Source organism: Lethenteron reissneri, chromosome 15, assembly GCF_015708825.2.
Source record: "Lethenteron reissneri isolate LAM-NWPU_2019-01 chromosome 15, ASM1570882v1, whole genome shotgun sequence".
NCBI lineage: Eukaryota > Metazoa > Chordata > Hyperoartia > Petromyzontiformes > Petromyzontidae > Lethenteron > Lethenteron reissneri.
In genome coordinates this window covers 12,985,660-13,004,240 of record NC_083793.1, presented here as the reverse complement: position 1 = coordinate 13,004,240, position 18,581 = coordinate 12,985,660, and the positions used below count along the sequence as shown (strand labels likewise).

General features: G+C 58.8%; 2 protein-coding genes across 12 annotated transcripts in view; both read right to left on the bottom strand.

Moving 5' to 3' along the window:
- RNF123 (ring finger protein 123) overlaps positions 1-1,558 on the bottom strand; it is an 82,811-nt gene extending 81,253 nt beyond the window's left edge. The window contains exon 1 of the mRNA XM_061551656.1: positions 1,405-1,558. Within this exon, the coding sequence (XP_061407640.1) occupies positions 1,405-1,558 (154 nt within the window). The remainder of the gene's footprint in view (positions 1-1,404) is intronic.
- Positions 1,559-3,662: 2,104 nt separating this feature from the next.
- CENPP (centromere protein P) overlaps positions 3,663-18,581 on the bottom strand; it is a 67,894-nt gene continuing 52,975 nt past the window's right edge. For all 11 annotated transcript variants that reach the window (XM_061552089.1, XM_061552091.1, XM_061552084.1 and 8 more), the window contains 3 exons: positions 12,539-12,618; positions 7,033-7,124; positions 3,663-4,238 (listed from right to left, as the gene is read on the bottom strand). In XM_061552089.1, coding sequence (XP_061408073.1) covers positions 4,114-4,238; positions 7,033-7,124; positions 12,539-12,618 — 297 coding nt within the window. In that variant the 3' untranslated portion in view covers positions 3,663-4,113. The remainder of the gene's footprint in view (positions 4,239-7,032; positions 7,125-12,538; positions 12,619-18,581) is intronic.

The window sequence follows — 18,581 nt, the reverse complement described above, 5'->3', positions numbered from 1 at the left end:
AGAAAGAGGTGCGATTAATGTGCTTCACGTGACGATGAGGTGCATTAGTGGCACAGAATCACAAAGCGGCGTCGTTCACCGCCAAGTGGCGGTGATGTCGCCGGCGAGGCCTCGGTGCTTGTGCCAGGCTAGGTTCTCCACACTGCGGCCACCGCGTGAAATGTGCAAGGCTCGCCGCTTGCACACGGGCTGATGGAGCAGCAGCAGCATCATCATCAGTAGCAGCAGCATCATCAGCAGCATCATCATCATTATCAGCATCATCATCAGCATCATCATCAGCACCATCATCATCATTAGCAGCGGCATCATCAGCAGCATAAAGTGGACTCCAATGTGCACGAATACAAGACAAAGGGCCCCGTATAGCCTTAACATACTTTTGGGGCAAGTGCTTTTAGTGAGCGCCTATAAAGCCCGGCACAGAGCACGAGGGGTTAGATGGCCAGCAACCACGCCCGGCCGCCTTTGTCTCCCCAGTGGTGATGTTTACAACATCGCAACCAGGGACTCATCTGAGGCTGAGTCGACATAGGGACCGGTTCAGATAATCGTCACCGGTGTTGGCCGTGAGCGGGATTCGAACTCGGGTCGCCGGGTTCGCAGTGCAGCGCGCACCGCTCCCCAACATACACGCACACACACAGGAGTGTGCCAAGACCAATACCCCCCCCCCCCCCCCCCGTGTAGCCTTAGGGCAGGTATTGTCGAAGGCAAGTGTTGTTAGCGAGCATCGCTGAGGCCGACACGGCACGCGATTGTGTAGCGAGGCCAGCACCACGCCCGGCCATCTTCGTCTCCCCAGTGGCGATGTTTGCGCACCGCTCTCGGGCATTCATTAACGCCCGAGTTGGCAGAGGGGAGACCCAGGACGGGCTCGTAGATCAATCGCCGCCGTTCTCCATGGCAAGGAAGTGAACCCTCGGCCCGCCAGGTTCGCAGCGCTGCATCAACACAGGCGTGCTGCGTGTGGAGCTCAGCCCCGCCAGTCATCATCGCACCCCGAAAACGAGACGCGCAGGGCACGCGCATCACATTCAGCCTCATTGTCCTCGCTGCATTTTAGCTCGGAGAAAACACGAGTTGGCATTTCATGGACACTCGACAGAGCAAAAAGATGTGGGGGGGGGGGGGGGGAGCTAGCCTGGATTAAGAGGCCGTTAAAGTGACCGCAGGTGTAGATCTGACCGCGTCTCACTTGCACACCGAAACCAGACACGCGCGCAGAACGTGCAGCCTGGTTTTCCACTCGTGGTCCGGTTCAGATAATGATTTGATGACCACTCGACTGGGCCCCGCAGTTCACTGCCAGCGAGTGAGCCCTGGATGTAAACTTCCTTGCCGAGCGGACAAGACGCCGATGGCACTGTTGTAATATTAGCGAGAGAGAAAAACGAAACGTACATTCTGTGAAGTGTCCCGCTGGTGCAATGAGACCAAGGGTGCTGCTGCAGCGCGACTCGTTTATCGTGAAAAGCAACGCAGCTCCGCGTCCACAGAACGACACGGGCGTTGAATCGGCGCCCTCCCTCATGACACGGATCGGGAGCGCGGACATTGCGGAACGAAGACCGAAACGTGCGGGAACGATACACGGGGAGAGCTGCACGCGCGCGTGGGGACTGCATCGAGATAGGATGGGGGGGGGGGGGCACGAAAGGAGCGGAGGGCGCAAACAGGTGGGAGATGCCATCCTTAACGCATTAGCGTGGGCGAGGGCACGGCACGGGTGGCTCGATGGGATGACGGTGACGGGGGTGACTGTGAAGAACGATGACGCGGAGGCAGTGTCGGGATGGATGCATGGAACGCGTCCCAAGAGCAGATTCAGCGACGAGATCCGAGGCCGCGGGAAGACGCCGGACGGACCGTGGCATCGCAGGACCGCGAGAGACGACGGCGGTGGCTAAGGGAGGGGGGGGGACCTTCATCCAGCAGTGAATGGATCACGGCTGACGATGACGAGTGGATCATCGTCACGAGCCATCATGCCTCCCACCGTCCCCTGCCCCGCAAAGAAAACGGCGCTCGGCCCCATCGAGCCAAGCGCCGCTCCATCGACGAATGAGAGCCAAGAGCAGTGACTCGCCGCTGTGGTCGAGTGGCTCACAGCGAGTACCCAGCACATCCACAACAGCAGCAGCAACAGCAACACTAACAGCAGCAGTACTAGCAGCAGCAGCAACAGCAGTACTAGCAGCAGCAAAAGCAACACGAACAGCAGCAGTACTAGCAGCAGCAACAGCAGCAGTACTAACAGCAGCAACAGAAGTACTAACAGCAGCAGCAATACTGATAGGAGCAATACTAACAGCAGCACGAACAGCATCAGACAGGAAAGGCTTGGCGAGTGGGGTGATTTGTATGTTTACTTGACATGGGCCAGTAGAAAACCGTGGAAATCATCCAGCAATGTACAGCGCTCCCCACCCCCTGCATGTGGCCCCCACGCCGCCCGCCGAGGCGATGGCGAGAGACTCGAGACGATGCATGTTGTTTCCCCGTCTCTGTTTAGGTTCAATCTGAGAGATGTAAAATAATAATAAACCACGGCCTCAATAATGACGAGGATCGGAATAGCACGCCCGACAGTTCCCTCGGCTCAGAGAGGGGGGGGGGCGAGCGAGCGGCCCTCCCCGTGGCCGGCCCCATCCCCATCTGTTGCGCAACGGCCCTCGGCCATGCGTGGGTGGAGTGGGCTGTGCGCCGTGACGAGGTTGGCCCGGCCCGGCTCGCCGTGACGAGGAGCCGCGACGACGCACGTGGCGCGAGTGGCGGGAGCACGTCGCGTGGTACGAAGCGGCCACCGCGGTCCGCGTGGTTGCGGCGGCGGCGTCACGTTGTGCGCGCGGGGTGAGGCGGCGTGCCGGTGCGGCGTGCCGGTGCGGCGTGGTGGTGCGACGTGGTGATATCCGGCATTGGTGGAGGTGGGCAGAGTTGTGGACGTGGCGGAGAACGGCGAACCCCGGGTGGCCGGAGTTCGATTCGCGCTCGCGGGCGACGCCAGCGACGGATATCCGAATCTGTCCTGGGCCTCTCCTAGGTCGACTCAGCCTTAAATGATTATCTGGTGTGGCATGTAAAACATCAGGGGAGACAAAGACGGCCAGGAGTGGTGCTGGCCCTCGAGTGCCGTGCCGGCCTTAACAGCCGATCGCTAACAGCGCTTTCCCCGACAGCATGCAACGTTGATACGAGGGATCTTTGCCTCACGGTGTGGATGAATATTATGTAATACAAAGATGGCAATCCATGTGGATGCACGCGAGCCGATCTTATCGTTCCGTCTCCGCAGTAGGCGCTCCGCCAGGCGTGTTCACCCCTTCGGTCGCCACCCTGTCCGCTAGTCTCGACCGCCGCCGGGCATCAGCCCTTCTCAGCGTACTTCTCTCCTCGTGATCCACCCTCCTCGCCCACACGATGACTCTGACGCAACGTTTCTCCCGTTGTAAAATGGCCTTCCTGTAAAAAAACAAGGCTCCAGCAATGCCACACCCACGATCACGCAGCAGAGTCACGATGCGAGAAGCGACGTGGCGCTGTGCGGGCCATCTCGAGCCTAGCGCGGCGGCGGCGGTGGTGGCGGCGTGGGAACGGTGCTGCCGGCGTGTGCGGCCGACCCGACGATGGGGGAAGCGAGCGACGCGCTCACGGATGCGAGCACGGGGTGGGGATCGCTGTTTATTATTTACGGACAAAAAACAAGGCAAGAAAATGCGCCGTGTCGATACACACCGGGGGTCGCATGAACCAACGACGAAAGACACAAGCGACGTTACAAAAGAGACAGGTAAAAACACCGAAAAAAGCGAGACCGAACAACTCCGAATTTGGACGAGCGTCAAATGAAAGTGCGGGTGAATTGTCACGTGGTACGTGTGGCGGTGTGGTGTATCGGGTGGCACGGTATAGCTTGGCGTGGTGTGGTGTGAGGTGGCGACAGTATAGCTTGGCACGGGCACGGCAACAACGTTGTGCGGCGTGGCAAGGGAGCGCCGTGGATTGCCGTGGCGTGGCACGGCGTGGCACGGCGTGGCACGGCGTGGCACGGCACAGCGTGGCACGGTGTGGCATGGCGTGGCGTGGCGTGGCACGGCGTGGCACGGCGTGCTGCTACTCCGCGGGCTGCACGCTGCGCACGAAGCAGGCGAGCGCCGTCTCGATGCCCTGCAGCTGCAGGAGGGTCTGGAAGGCCCGCGGCGCATCCTCCGGCATTGCGCCCAGCCCCTGCTCCTCCACTGCAAGAGACGCCGCCACCCCCCCCCCCCGTCAAACAACAACAACCGCCACCAGAATCCTGGAGGAACCCAGCTACGAAGCTACGGCAACGTCCACCAGGAGGGACGACCACGACGTCTGACGCGGGGCTGGGCGGTTGTCACCGAGCGCCGTCTAGGGGTTGGGCGTCGCCGGTGCCGCCCGCTCGGCACCCTCGCCAGCTCGGCACCCTCGCCAGCTCACGCGGCCCCGGCTGGGCGAGAGGGTGCCTGGCACACCACCCACCCTGGCCTCGTGCGCACGCCCTGCCCCACAAGGTGGAGCGGTCCAAGAGACGAGAGGAGGGCGGGGGGGTCTGGGACAGCGATGTGCTTGGGTGGACAATGGGGGACCCTGCTGGGTGGACAATGGGGACGCGCTGGGTGGACAATGGGGGACTCGCTGGGTGGACAATGGGGGACGCGCTGGGTGGACAATGGGAGACTCGCTGGGTGGACAATGGGGGACTTGCTGGGTGGACAATGGGGATGCGCTGGGTGGATAATGTGGGACTCGCTGGGTGGACAATAGGGGACTCGTTGGGTGGACAATGGGGACGCGCTGGGTGGACAATGGGGATGCGCTGGGTGGACAATGGGGATGCGCTGGGTGGACAATGGGGGACTCGCTGGGTGGACAATGGGGACTTGCTGGGTGGACAATGGGGGACTCGCTGGGTGGACAATGGGGACTTGCTGGGTGGACAATGGGGGACTTGCTGGGTGGACAATGGGGGACTCGCTGGGTGGACAATGGGGACTTGCTGGGTGGACAATGGGGGACTTGCTGGGTGGACAATGGGAATGCGCTGGGTGGACAATGGGGATGCGCTGGGTGGATAATGGGGGACTCGCTGGGTGGACAATGGGGGACTTGCTGGGTGGACAATGGGGGACTTGCTGGGTGGACAATGGGGGATGCGCTGGGTGGACAATGGGGGACTCGCTGGGTGGACAATGGGGGACTCGCTGGGTGAACAATGGGGGATGCGCTGGGTGGACAATGGGGGACTTGCTGGGTGGACAATGGGGGACTTGCTGGGTGGACAATGGGGGATGCGCTGGGTGGACAATGGGGGACTCGCTGGGTGGACAATGGGGGACTTGCTGGGTGAACAATGGGGGACTCGCTGGGTGAACAATGGGGGACTCGCTGGGTGGACAATGGGGATGCGCTGGGTGGACAATGGGGATGCGCTGGGTGGACAATGGGGGACTCGCTGGGTGGACAATGGGGACTTGCTGGGTGGACAATGGGGGACTTGCTGAGTGGACAATGGGGGATGCGCTGGGTGGACAATGGGGGACTCGCTGGGTGGGCAATGGGGGACTCGCTGGGTGGACAATGGGGGACTTGCTGGGTGGACAATGGGGATGCGCTGGGTGGACAATGGGGATGCGCTGGGTGGACAATGGGGGACTCGCTGGGTGGACAATGGGGACTTGCTGGGTGGACAATGGGGGACTTGCTGGGTGGACAATGGGGGACTTGCTGGGTGGACAATGGGGATGCGCTGGGTGGACAATGGGGATGTGCTGGGTGGACAATGGGGGACTCGCTGGGTGGACAATGGGGGACTTGCTGGGTGGACAATGGGGGACTTGCTGGGTGGACAATGGGGGACTTGCTGGGTGGACAATGGGGGATGCGCTGGGTGGACAATGGGGGATGCGCTGGGTGGACAATGGGGGACTCGCTGGGTGGACAATGGGGGATTCGCAGGGTGGACAATGGGGGACTTGCTGGGTGGACAATGGGGGACTTGCTGGGTGGACAATGGGGGACTCGCTGGGTGGACAATGGGGGACTCGCTGGGTGGACAATGGCGATGCGCTGGGTGGACAATGGGGGACTCGCTGGGTGGACAATGGGGGACTTGCTGGGTGGACAATGGGGGACTTGCTGGGTGGACAATGGGGGACTCGCTGGGTGGACAATGGGGACACGCTGGGTGGACAATGGGGGACTTGCTGGGTGGACAATGGGGACTTGCTGGGTGGACAATGGGGGACTTGCTGGGTGGACAATGGGGGACTTGCTGGGTGGACAATGGGGGATGCGCTGGGTGGACAATGGGGGACTCGCTGGGTGGACAATGGGGGACTCGCTGGGTGGACAATCGGGATGTGCTGGGTGGACAATGGGGATGCGCTGGGTGGACAATGGGGGACTCGCTGGGTGGACAATGGGGACTTGCTGGGTGGACAATGGGGGACTTGCTGGGTGGACAATGGGGGACTTGCTGGGTGGACAATGGGGATGCGCTGGGTGGACAATGGGGATGCGCTGGGTGGACAATGGGGGACTCGCTGGGTGGACAATGGGGACTTGCTGGGTGGACAATGGGGGGACTTGCTGGGTGGACAATGGGGGACTTGCTGGGTGGACAATGGGGGATGCGCTGGGTGAACAATGGGGGACTCGCTGGGTGGACAATGGGGGATTCGCAGGGTGGACAATGGGGGACTTGCTGGGTGGACAATGGGGGACTTGCTGGGTGGACAATGGGGGACTCGCTGGGTGGACAATGGGGGACTCGCTGGGTGGACAATGGCGATGCGCTGGGTGGACAATGGGGGACTCGCTGGGTGGACAATGGGGGACTTGCTGGGTGGACAATGGGGGACTTGCTGGGTGGACAATGGGGGACTCGCTGGGTGGACAATGGGGACACGCTGGGTGGACAATGGGGGACTTGCTGGGTGGACAATGGGACACGCTGGGTGGACAATGGGGACTTGCTGGGTGGATAGTTCATGAGTGCGAGTGACTCACTGCGTTGCGTCGTCTTGACGTGCAGCTGGATGTTGGGCAGCACGAGGCCGTGGGGGTGCACTTCGGTCCGCCACACCACGAGGAAGCGGGGCCTACAAAGACAAAGATCCCCCGTGTAGCCTTAACAGACTGTTGGGGCAAGTGCTGTTAGCAAGTCGCACCTATGAACGCCAGCAGGGTGGGTGGTCAGCACCACGCCCGACCGCATTTGTCTCCCAAGTTGGGATGAGTTCACACTCCGCACAAGGTACTCCTTTTAGGCCGAGTCGATCTAGGGGAGGCCCAGGACCGGTTCTGATAATCGTCACCGGTGTTGGCAGTGAGCGGGAATCGAACTCGGGTGGCCGGGTTCCTAGCGCAGCGACCGCGACATTAACGGTTCCCTCACCTGCGTCATCACACAAAAATACAAAGATCCCCCGTGTAGCCTTAACAGACTGTAGGGACAAGTGCTGTTAGAGAGCACCTATGAAGGCCGGCACGGTACACGAGGGGGTGGGTGGCCAGCACCACGCCCGACCGCCTTTGTCTCCCCAGTGGCAATGTTTACACATCGCACCAGGTACTCATTTGAGTCTGAGTCGACCTAGGGGAGGCCTGGGACCAGTTCAGATAATTGTCACCGGTGTTGGCCGTGAGCGGGAATCGAACCCGGGTTCGTAGCGCAGCGTAGCGCTAACCGCTACACACACACACTCATGCGCACTTTCGCAGGCCTCTACAGAAAAAACATCACCACTCAACACCACGGGGAGAACGCCGCATTTGTGAGTGTCCATCTCAGTCGTGTGTGACAGCTTGTTTGATTGCAACCACCACCACTCACCACCATCGCGACAACCACCACCACCACCCACAACCACCACCAACCACCACGGCAACAACCACCACCACCCACCACGGCAACAACCAGCATTCACGAACAAACGCACACACGCACAGGTGCGCGCGCGTCAACAAAAAATGACCGTGGCTGCCAATCATTCCTCATCACCAACAACAGCGACGACGATCGATCCCCGCACATGAACTGATTTCATCGCTGCATCTCCTCGGCGGTCGTTCAATTCCTCGGCTGCTGCCACTTCATCGTTGTTCTCGACCACCGCCCGCATCAACAGTTCCAACGCCGCATGTGCCCCTCTTCCCCATCCCTCGGCGCGATTCCGGCGCGAGTTATTTTTCTCCTTCCGTCATTACGACGACGAAAATAAACGCGCGCTATTCTTCGATTTTTTTTCACGTTAAGAGGCGGGCGTTTGCCCGTCAAGGCCATATCGCGATGTTGCTCGGAAACGCGGCTCCGCGGTTCGCCCGTTTGGGGGCGAAGGAGCGGGAACATTCTTCCGCGGACGAGAATAGCCGAGAATAGCCGAGGGTAGAAAATGTTTTGACCAGAAAGGGCCGGGCGCCGGCTCCGTCGCGTCGATGTTGTTTGGCCAGGTGAGAGCGACGCGAGAGGAGACCGGGCCGTGGGTACGTCTCATTTTGGAAGCGTGACCCGGGTCACCAAAACAATGAAACATACCAACGGAACGAAAAAAACACACACGGCCAGTAAATCGGTGCGGAGCGGTGGCGGCCGTCTGTGACAAAGAGCTTCACAGCTCATCGGATTCCTGCTGCTGCAATCCAAATAGAGATGCCGATTCAGGGATCCCGAGCCTCCGCAACACGGCGTCGAAATTCAGTGGGAAGGGTGGCGCAGTGACACAGTGGAGAGGAGTGACACAGTGGAGGGGAGTGACACAGTGGGGAGGGTGGCGCAGTGACACAGAGGAGTGACACAGTGGGGGGGAGTGACACAGTGGGGAGGGGTGACACAGTGGGGAGGGGTGACACAGTGGGGAGGGGTGACACAGTGGGGAGGGGTGACACAGTGGGGGGGAGGAGACACACACAGTGGGGGGGAGTGACACAGTGGGGAGGAGTGACACAGTGGGGGGGGGAGTGACACAGTGGGGAGGGGTGACACAGTGGGGGGAGTGACACAGTGGGGAGGGGTGACACAGTGGGGAGGGGGTGACACAGTGGGGAGGGGTGACACAGTGGGGGGAGTGACACAGTGGGGAGGGGTGACACAGTGGGGGGGGGTGACACAGTGGGGGGAGTGACACAGTGGGGGGGGAGTGACACAGTGGGGGGGGAGTGACACAGTGGGGAGGGGTGACACAGTGGGGAGGGGTGACACAGTGGGGAGGGGTGACACAGTGGGGAGGGGTGACACAGTGGGGGGGGTGACACAGTGGGGGGGGAGTGACACAGTGGGGGGGAGTGACACAGTGTGGAGGGGTGACAGTGGGGGGGGTGACACAGTGGGGGGAGTGACACAGTGGGGGGGAGTGAGACACACACAGTGGGGGGGAGTGACACAGTGGGGAGGGGTGACACAGTGGGGAGGGGTGACACAGTGGGGAGGGGTGACAGTGGGGGGGAGTGACACAGTGGGGAGGGGTGACACAGTGGGGAGGGGTGACACAGTGGGGGGGGGTGACACAGTGGGGAGGGTGGCGCAGTGACACAGAGGAGTGACACAGTGGGGGGGAGTGACACAGTGGGGAGGGTGGCGCAGTGACACAGAGGAGTGACACAGTGGGGGGGAGTGACACAGTGGGGAGGGGTGACACAGTGGGGAGGGGTGAATCAGTGGGGGGGGAGTGACACAGTGGGGAGGGGTGACACAGTGGGGGAAGTGACACGGTGGGGAGGGGTGACACAGTGGGGGGGAGTGACACAGTGGGGAGGGGGTGACACAGTGGGGGGGGGAGTGACACAGTGGGGAGGGGGTGACACAGTGGGGGGAGTGACACAGTGGGGAGGGGTGACACAGTGGGGAGGGGTGACCACAGTGGGGAGGGGTGAATCAGTGGGGAGGGGTGACACAGTGGGGAGGGGTGACACAGTGGGGAGGGGTGACACAGTGGGGGGAGTGACACAGTGGGGGGGGAGTGACACAGTGGGGAGGGGTGACACAGTGGGGGGGGAGTGACACAGTGGGGAGGGGTGACACAGAGGGGGGAGTGACACAGTGGGGAGGGGTGACACAGTGGGGAGGGGTGACACAGTGGGGAGGGGTGACACAGTGGGGGGAGTGACACAGTGGGGAGGGGTGACACAGTGGGGGGAGTGACACAGTGGGGGGGAGTGACACAGTGGGGGGGGAGTGACACAGTGGGGAGGGGTGACACAGTGGGGAGGGGGTGACACAGTGGGGAGGGGTAACACAGTGGGGAGGGGTGACACAGTGGGGGGAGTGACACAGTGGGGGGGAGTGACACAGTGGGGAGGGGGTGGACACAGTGGAGAGGGTGACACAGTGGGGGGAGTGACACAGTGGGGTGGGTAGTGACACAGTGGGGGGGAGTAGGACACAGTGGGGAGGGGTGACACAGTGGGGAGGGGTGGAAGTGGGAAGTGGGGAGGGGTGACAGTGGGGGGGAGTGACACAGTGGGGAGGGGTGACCACAGTGGGGAGGGGTGACACAGTGGGGGGAGGAGTGACACAGTGGGGAGGGGTGACACAGTGGGGAGGGGTGACACAGTGGGGAGGGGTGACACAGTGGGGAGGGGTGACTCAGTGGGGAGGGGTGACACAGTGGGGTGAGTGACACAGTGGGGAGGGGTGACACAGTGGGGAGGGGTGACACAGTGGGGAGGGTAACACAGTGGAGAGGGTGACACAGTGGGGAGGGGTGACACAGTGGGGAGGGGGACACAGTGGGGAGGGGTTGACACAGTGGGGGGGAGGGACACAGTGGGGAGGGGTGACACAGTGGGGGGAGTGACACAGTGGGGAGGAGAGTGACACAGTGGGGAGGGGTGACACAGTGGGGAGGGGTGACACAGTGGGGAGGGGTGACACAGTGGGGAGGGGTGACACAGTGGGGAGGGGTGACACAGTGAGGAGGGGTGACACAGTGGGGAGGGGTGACACAGTGGGGAGGGTGACACAGTGGGGAGGGGTGACACAGTGGGGGGGAGTGACACAGTGGGGAGGGGTGACACAGTGGGGGGAGTGACACAGTGGGGAGGAGAGTGACACAGTGGGGAGGGGTGACACAGTGGGGAGGGGTGACACAGTGGGGAGGGGTGACACAGTGGGGAGGGGTGACACAGTGAGGAGGGGTGACACAGTGGGGAGGGGTGACACAGTGGGGAGGGTGACACAGTGGGGAGGGGTGACACAGTGGGGAGGGGTGACACAGTGGGGAGGAGTGACACAGTGGGGAGGGGTGACACAGTGGGGGGAGTGACACAGTGGGGAGGGGTGACACAGTGGGGAGGGGTGACACAGTGGGGAGGGGTGACACAGTGGGGGTGACACAGTGGGGAGGGTGACACAGTGGGGAGGGGTGACACAGTGGGGGTGACACAGTGGGGAGGGGTGACACAGTGGGGAGGGGTGACACAGTGGGGAGGGGTGACACAGTGGGGAGGGGTGACACAGTGGGGGGAGTGACACAGTGGGGAGGGTGACACAGTGGGGAGGGGTGACACAGTGGGGAGGGGTGACACAGAGGGGAGGAGTGACACAGTGGGGAGGGGTGACACAGTGGGGAGGGGTGACACAGTGGGGAGGAGTGACACAGTGGGGAGGGGTGACACAGGGGGGAGGGGTGACACAGTGGGGAGGGGTGACACAGTGGGGAGGGTGACACAGTGGGGAGGGGTGACACAGTGGGGAGGGGTGACACAGTGGGGAGGGGTGACACAGTGGGGAGGAGTGACACAGTGGGGGGAGTGACACAGTGGGGAGGGGTGACACAGTGGGGAGGGGTGACACAGTGGGGAGGGGTGACACAGTGGGGAGGGGTGACACAGTGGGGAGGGTGACACAGTGGGGAGGGTGACACAGTGGGGAGGGTGACACAGTGGGGAGGGGTGACACAGTGGGGAGGGTGACACAGTGGGGAGGGTGACACAGTGGGGAGGGTGACACAGTGGGGAGGGTGACACAGTGGTGGTGCTGTTGGAGAGCCGGACTGGGCAGTGGTGACTCCCACTGCGGTGTCTTAACGAGCAGTGGCACAGCACGGTGCGGCGTCGCGTGGTGTGGTGCGATGCGGTATGTTGCGGCGTGATGCGGTGCAATTAGGTGCCGTGTTGTGCGGTGCCGTGTGGCGTGGTGCGGTGCCGTGTGATGCTGTGTGGCGCGGTGCCGTGTGGCGTGGTATGGTGAGGTGTGATGCCGTGTGGCGTAGGTGCGGTGCAGTGTGAGGCTGTGTGGTGTGGCAAGGCGTGGTGTGGAGTGGTGCAGGGTGGCGCTGTGTGGTGTGGTGAGGCGAGGTGCCGTGAGGCGTGGTGCAGTGTGATGCCGTGTGGCGTGGTGCCGTGTGGCGTGGTACGGTGAGGTGTGATGCCGTGTGGCGTAGGTGCGATGCAGTGTGAGGCTGTGTGGTGTGGCAAGGCGTGGTCCGGTGCAGTGCAGTGTGATGCAGTGTGGCGTGGTGAGGCGAGGTGCCGTGTGGTGTAGGTGCGGTGTCACACACACACACACGCGCTGTACCCCGGCACGGCGGGGTTCTGGATGAGCAGGGTAGATCCGAATTCACCCTCCGGGAGCAGAACCACGCCGGGGAACCGTGCCTGGCACGGGGAAAGGGGGGCGAGAGGGGGAACAGACAGATCGCCTTATACATCACAGTGGCGATTGTGGGATTGTTAGTGCCTGTTGTGGCATTGCTAGTGGCAGTTGTGGGATTGTAAGTGGTGATTGTGGGATTGTAAGTGGTGCAGCATGCGGTGATGTTTAGGTGCCAATTCCACAACTGAACACGACTCCGCTACAATCCAGGCAGCCTCGCTTTTATGCGTGCAACTGCTCGCCAAAAATCAAATACACAGCGGACGAACAAGTACAAACATCAACCTTCATGGGGCACTCTGCATGTCGTAACAAATTCAAAAAAGAAATGTGCTTAAGTGAGACTCTTGGGCCAGCAGTGGAAAGCCTTCATTTCGGAAAAGTAAAACCAATTTATAATCCCTGGGCGGGTGGGCGGGCGATGGAGAATGAATATGGGTGCACATTTCAAATTCGCATCGTTACAATCAACTCCGGCAAAATGAAAAAGCTTAAGTGTGTGAAAAAAAAACCACATTATGCTGCCGCCACTCTCGCCGTATCGCTCGCAAGCCCAACGGTCACTCCAATAAAAATATTAACAGCGTGTGGTCACTGGCACCTGGGGCAGACAAAACATACCGTTGAATAATAATGAAGTGTTCCGTTTTACATTTTGTGCCCCGAATGGATTCTGTTTGGTTCAGCTTGAATATCGCCGCTGCCGCCGTCGTTGTTGCTGTTGTTTTGGAATCGTTATTTGTACCGCGAGTGCGCTAATCGTGCGAGCCGCCCCCCATGCGGAGGACTCAAAGCTGGGGGGGCCGCGGGCCAGCGGGGGTGGGGGGGGGCATTCGCCGCTCAGTGCAGAGGTTCGAATCCAGCGGCAGCTCCCTCCCCCGCTATGGATGCCGCATGTGAGCGCTGACCGCGCCGTACGCTTCACAAGAGGGCCGCTGCCTTCCCGGTGTCGCGGTCCGAATTGGCCACGTTAAAAAAATTTTACCCGTAAAAATTACTCTATTGGGTGACACAGGGTGCCACGGTGGTGGGATGTTAACTACCTAGCCTGGTATACAGGTCGTGGGTTCTATCCTGACCCTGACGCCTGCTGCAAATTTGGAGTTTTCATGTAAACTCTCTCCCCGTGGTCGTGTAGATTTTTCTCCGGGTCCCGAAGTTTTTGTCTCCACATTTAGAATCAACAACATGTGTTTAGATGATTTGACTCCTACAAATTTCCACGTGTTAAGCCCCTGTTCGTTTGTGGCCAGGTCGCTTATGATTTACAGCTGTATACAGCTCAGAGGTGTCTTACCTGTTAAAAAAATAAATAAAGTCAATCACCACCTACTCCGTAAACTACAAAAATATGGCAAGACCCTTCTGACAAATGAGTAACAAGACTCAATTAATAGTTTGCGGTGTAAACGAGTGTAATAATAACTATCATGAATAAATAGAATCTGAATCCCCCGTCACGTTTCCCGTCACGGCCTGCAACCGAATGTCACGGGAACGTGTCCTGGCTCGTCGCGTCTCGGGCGGCCCGGCACGGGCCGAGCGGGGAGAGCGTCGCTTGGATCGGCAACTCCGTACCGCCCCGTGGCTCCTCATTTGTGGCCAGAAAGAGAAGCTAAATAGCTCAAGTGGGCTTTAACCTGGTAAGATTTCTTAAACAGTTTTGTTTGTACAGATTTTTAAAGCGAGTTCAATCTTGATTTGAGGCTTAAAGTGAGTTGTTTATCCTTCCTTTGACTTTGCACTCCCGTCGTATTTTTGTACTGTTTGTTGTTGGAACATTCTGACCCGCGCCCTACTGGACATTGGTGGAAAAGACCTTTAGAGCTCATCGGATTCCTCCTCCAGTCTTAATGAAGACTATAAGTCTGTTCACTACCGCGCCTGGTGTGTCGGAAGTCGTGGGTTCAATCCCGACGCCTGTTGTATATTTTTCTCCGGGTCCTAAGGTTTTTCCCTCCACACTTAAAATCAACATTACGCATTTATAGTTTTTGACTGCGATACATTTCTACGTGATAAGTGACTTTGTTGAGCTATCATTTGTGGCCAGATTGTTTCTGAAAAAGAGCTAAAGAGCTTAGTGGGCCTTACCTGGTAAACTAAAAAATAGTTTAGTTGTAATTTCGTCATGGATATAACGTAAGGAAAGGAAACAGAGACACAAAAGAAAAAGAGCCAGGAGATACGAGGGGATCGGGAGAAAGAAGCTGCTTCAGGGCCTTGACGCTGCCGCTGCTGCACAGAGGAGTGTGTTTCCACAGTGGGCGGCGACGAGGAGATGGGAGGGGTTCAGGGTGGGGTGGCCACACAAGTCACGTGAGTTACGGGAGGCTTGCGCCGAGGGAGAGATGTGTGAGCACTGCGCACAAATAGGTTGCGCAGGGCTTACGAGGCTACGACGTTACGAGCAGTGCAGCAAAACGGATTGTTGTACTGCGAGTCTCTGCTTCTGCATCGACGCTGCCCACCTTCCCCAACTCGCACTGACCAGCAGGGTGAAGTATGGCCAAACTCATCCCCGTGACCCGCACTGCAAGGAGAGACCCTTATCCAGCAGACGGATGAACAAGAAACTAAAAACTAAAATCCCTGTTCTCTTACGATGGCTGCTGCTGCTGTGACCGTTTAATTATACATGTGTTAGTTTGCATTGCCGGAGAACCCGTGGGGGGGCGGTGCTCGCTATCTATTTATTTATTTAATGTGCAGTTAACCCGGCCCAGTGGGAGCGCGGTCGCAGCGCATCGTGGTCCGAGTCCGGCAGGCCGCCCTGGTTAATACTGCGGCACGTGAGTTTCAACCGTTAACAATGGGGCGCTACTATGGCGAGATGTTAACTCCCTCTCCTGCTGTGGAGGAGGTCGTGGGTTCCCTATCCAACCCTGACGCCTGCTGTATTTGGAGTTTGCGCGTCTCTCTCTCTCTCTCCCCATGGCTGTGTCTTTTTCTCCGGGTCCTCCGGGTTTTCCCTCCACATTTAGAATCAACACCATGCGTGTAGAGTACTTGTCTGACGTAAACTTCCACGTGATAAGCCACTTCGAGCGGTCCGCTTTCACCGAGCGGGGGGGGGGGGGGGCGTTAAAGATCCCACGATGTCATTTGGCCGCCGTGTTTCCGGCGTGACGGTCCAACTTTGCTCAATTCGAAAAACCACGCTGCCAATAACTCAATATGGATCACGCACACGGCGCGTACGCGCGTATGTACGCCGGACTTTTTCAGCACCGCACGTAGCCAACCGTGCTCATCGGAGGTGCGGGGGAAAGGACAACAAACGGAACACAAAAAAAGCAGTGTCGCCCACTCCACTGCCTAACGACTGCAGCCTGCGTCTGTGAAAAACACAGCAGCACCCGTCTTCGTGACAGCCTTGTGCTACAGGAACGACAGCGCCAACCCAACAAATGTGTGTGTGTGTATAAATATAAAAATGTTGGCACTCCTCAGTCCCAACGTTGCTCTCGCCTGCTCTTAAAACTAAGGCGTCGCGACGACCCGCCTTCGCGTAATTAATGACTATTTTTAGAAACATGTATTTACTTTCAAATGAAAATTTTGTTCTACTACGATAAATTGTGTGCGCGCGTCTGTGCGTGTGTGCATGTGGAGCGCTCGTGTAGCAGCTAGTGCACTGCGCTACAAACACGGGGACCCAAGTTAGACGATTATCTGAACCGCTCTTGGGCCTCCCCTAGATCGACTCAGCCTCAAATAAGTACCTGGTGCGGTGTGTAAACATCGCCACTGGGGACACAAAGGCGGCCGGGCGTGGCGTTGGCCACCCAACCCCCTCATGTGCCGTGCCAGCCTTCATAGGTGCTACTCGCTAACAGCACTTGCCCCAAGTCTGTTCAGGCTATACAGGGGATCTTTGTTTTTGTGAACACCTGCGCGTGTGTGCATACATACCGTGTGTGTGTGTGCCGGTGCGCGCGTGCACGTGTGTGTGCATACGTACGTGTGTGTGTGTGTGCGTGTGTGTCCGTATGTGTGTGTGTCCCCGTGTGTGTGTGTGTGTCCCCGTGTGTGTGTGTGTGCGTGTGTATGTGTGCGTGCGTATGTGTGCGCGTGTGTCCGCGTCGCCTCTGCACGAAATGCAAATGCCTGCGCTGGCCGTGCCGCAGCGAATCTAAATGTAAATGCGTGCGGCGCCGCTACCGCAGCAGCAGCAGATTGCCGCTGAATATCTGACCCATAAACGATGGAGAAGAGAAACATTATTTTAGAAAGCGGCGGGGGCACCACGCAAAAATTGAGATAAATGAGGCTGTGCGGGTTTTTGTTTGTATTTGTGGATTTGAGTGCTTAAAGTGGTGAGCGGCGACAGCAGGGGGGAGATGAGGGGAGGCGGTGGGGTGGAGGTGTGCGTGCGCGACGACCGCGCGTGATTCGCGTGCGTGGGCGCACCACCACAGCAACACGCGTGCACAAACACGCATCTGCGTATGAATAATATACACATACTTGCATATATAATAATAATAATAGTAATGGACAGAGGACGCCGGGCTGACTCAGGGGTCAGGGATGCTGAGCCGGCACAGCCGAGATCCCGAGTTTGCATCCAGGTTACAGCCGCACAACCGCGAACAACCCGAGTTCTTGAACGTACAGTGGTGATGGTCTCAGCCTGGTCACCAGCGACTCATGCCGAAACCGGTAAGACTCACACAGAGACCCGTAGCCTCACACAGAGACCCGTAGACTCACACAGAGACCCGTAGACTCACACAGAGACCCGTAGACTCGCAGACCCACAGACTCACGCAGAGACCCATAGACTCACGCAGAGACCCATAGACTCACGCAGAGACCCGTAGACTGACAGACAAGTCACACCGAGACCCATGGATTTAGCAGACACCAACAAACTCGCACAGAATGAGTCTGGGATAGCTACATTACGACACTTATGGAAATTGTGATCGTCTGCACACTACTACTGATGCAGTGAAATATACTCATAACCATGAATAATATATTAATATTTTATACAGCGTCATCGTTCATGCAAATCGGATCTCAAAACACAGCAGTATCATTTGTCATGCGCGCGCGCGCGGAGGTGTGCATGTGTGTTATGTATGTTGAACTTCTTTCGCACACTGTAAGTAGCCAACCGTGCTGATTGGGGGTAGCGGGGGAAGGACTAAACAGGCCACTGTCAGCATCAGTACAGTCATCACGATGATGAAGGTGACGATGGAAACGACGATGGAAACGATGATTGCCGTTGTTGTTACTTGGGTTGCGCAGTGGTACCACTCGCACATCCGAGCAAGAACCTGGGTTCGATTCTTCACTCGGGCACCCGTGTGTATGTGGAGTGTTGTAGGTTTTTTTCCCCCATGCTCTGCACGAGTTTCCTCTGGGTTCTCCAGTTTCCTTCCATAGCTACAACACGCCCCCCCCCCCCAGCAACGCAACTGGTACTGGCTCAAACATCCACGATGCTGGAAAATGATGTCGATGCCCAGCGCACGTGGATACCAAATAAAAACATCGGCGTGAACACGCCTACGACCGTTAAATACGATCGGTGATCACTCGTCGCCGCACGTTTAACCCGAGCGGCGAGCGCGGTGACGGCACGGGGTCGGGATCCCTGGCGACGCGGCAACCTTCCGGCGCACACCCGTGGCCCTCGCCGGAAATCGTACCGGCGGTGGGAGAAGGGGGGGGGGGGTCGCTCTCGTGCGACCGATTTGAGCAAAACAGCTATCAAAACAACAAAATTAACAACTCGCTTGCCACAACTGTACCAAAATACCTCGCCGATCTCGTCAAGGAGCATAAACCATCAGCACGCAAACTCCGGTCATCCTCGCAGCAGCAGCAGCGGATTTTGGCTAAGTGTAGAACTCTGGTAACCGAAGCGTCCGTTTGAAAATAAACAAAACAAAATAATTCCAATATTCGCTAAAAGTCTAACAAAGATGATGGTGACCGCGTCGCGTGC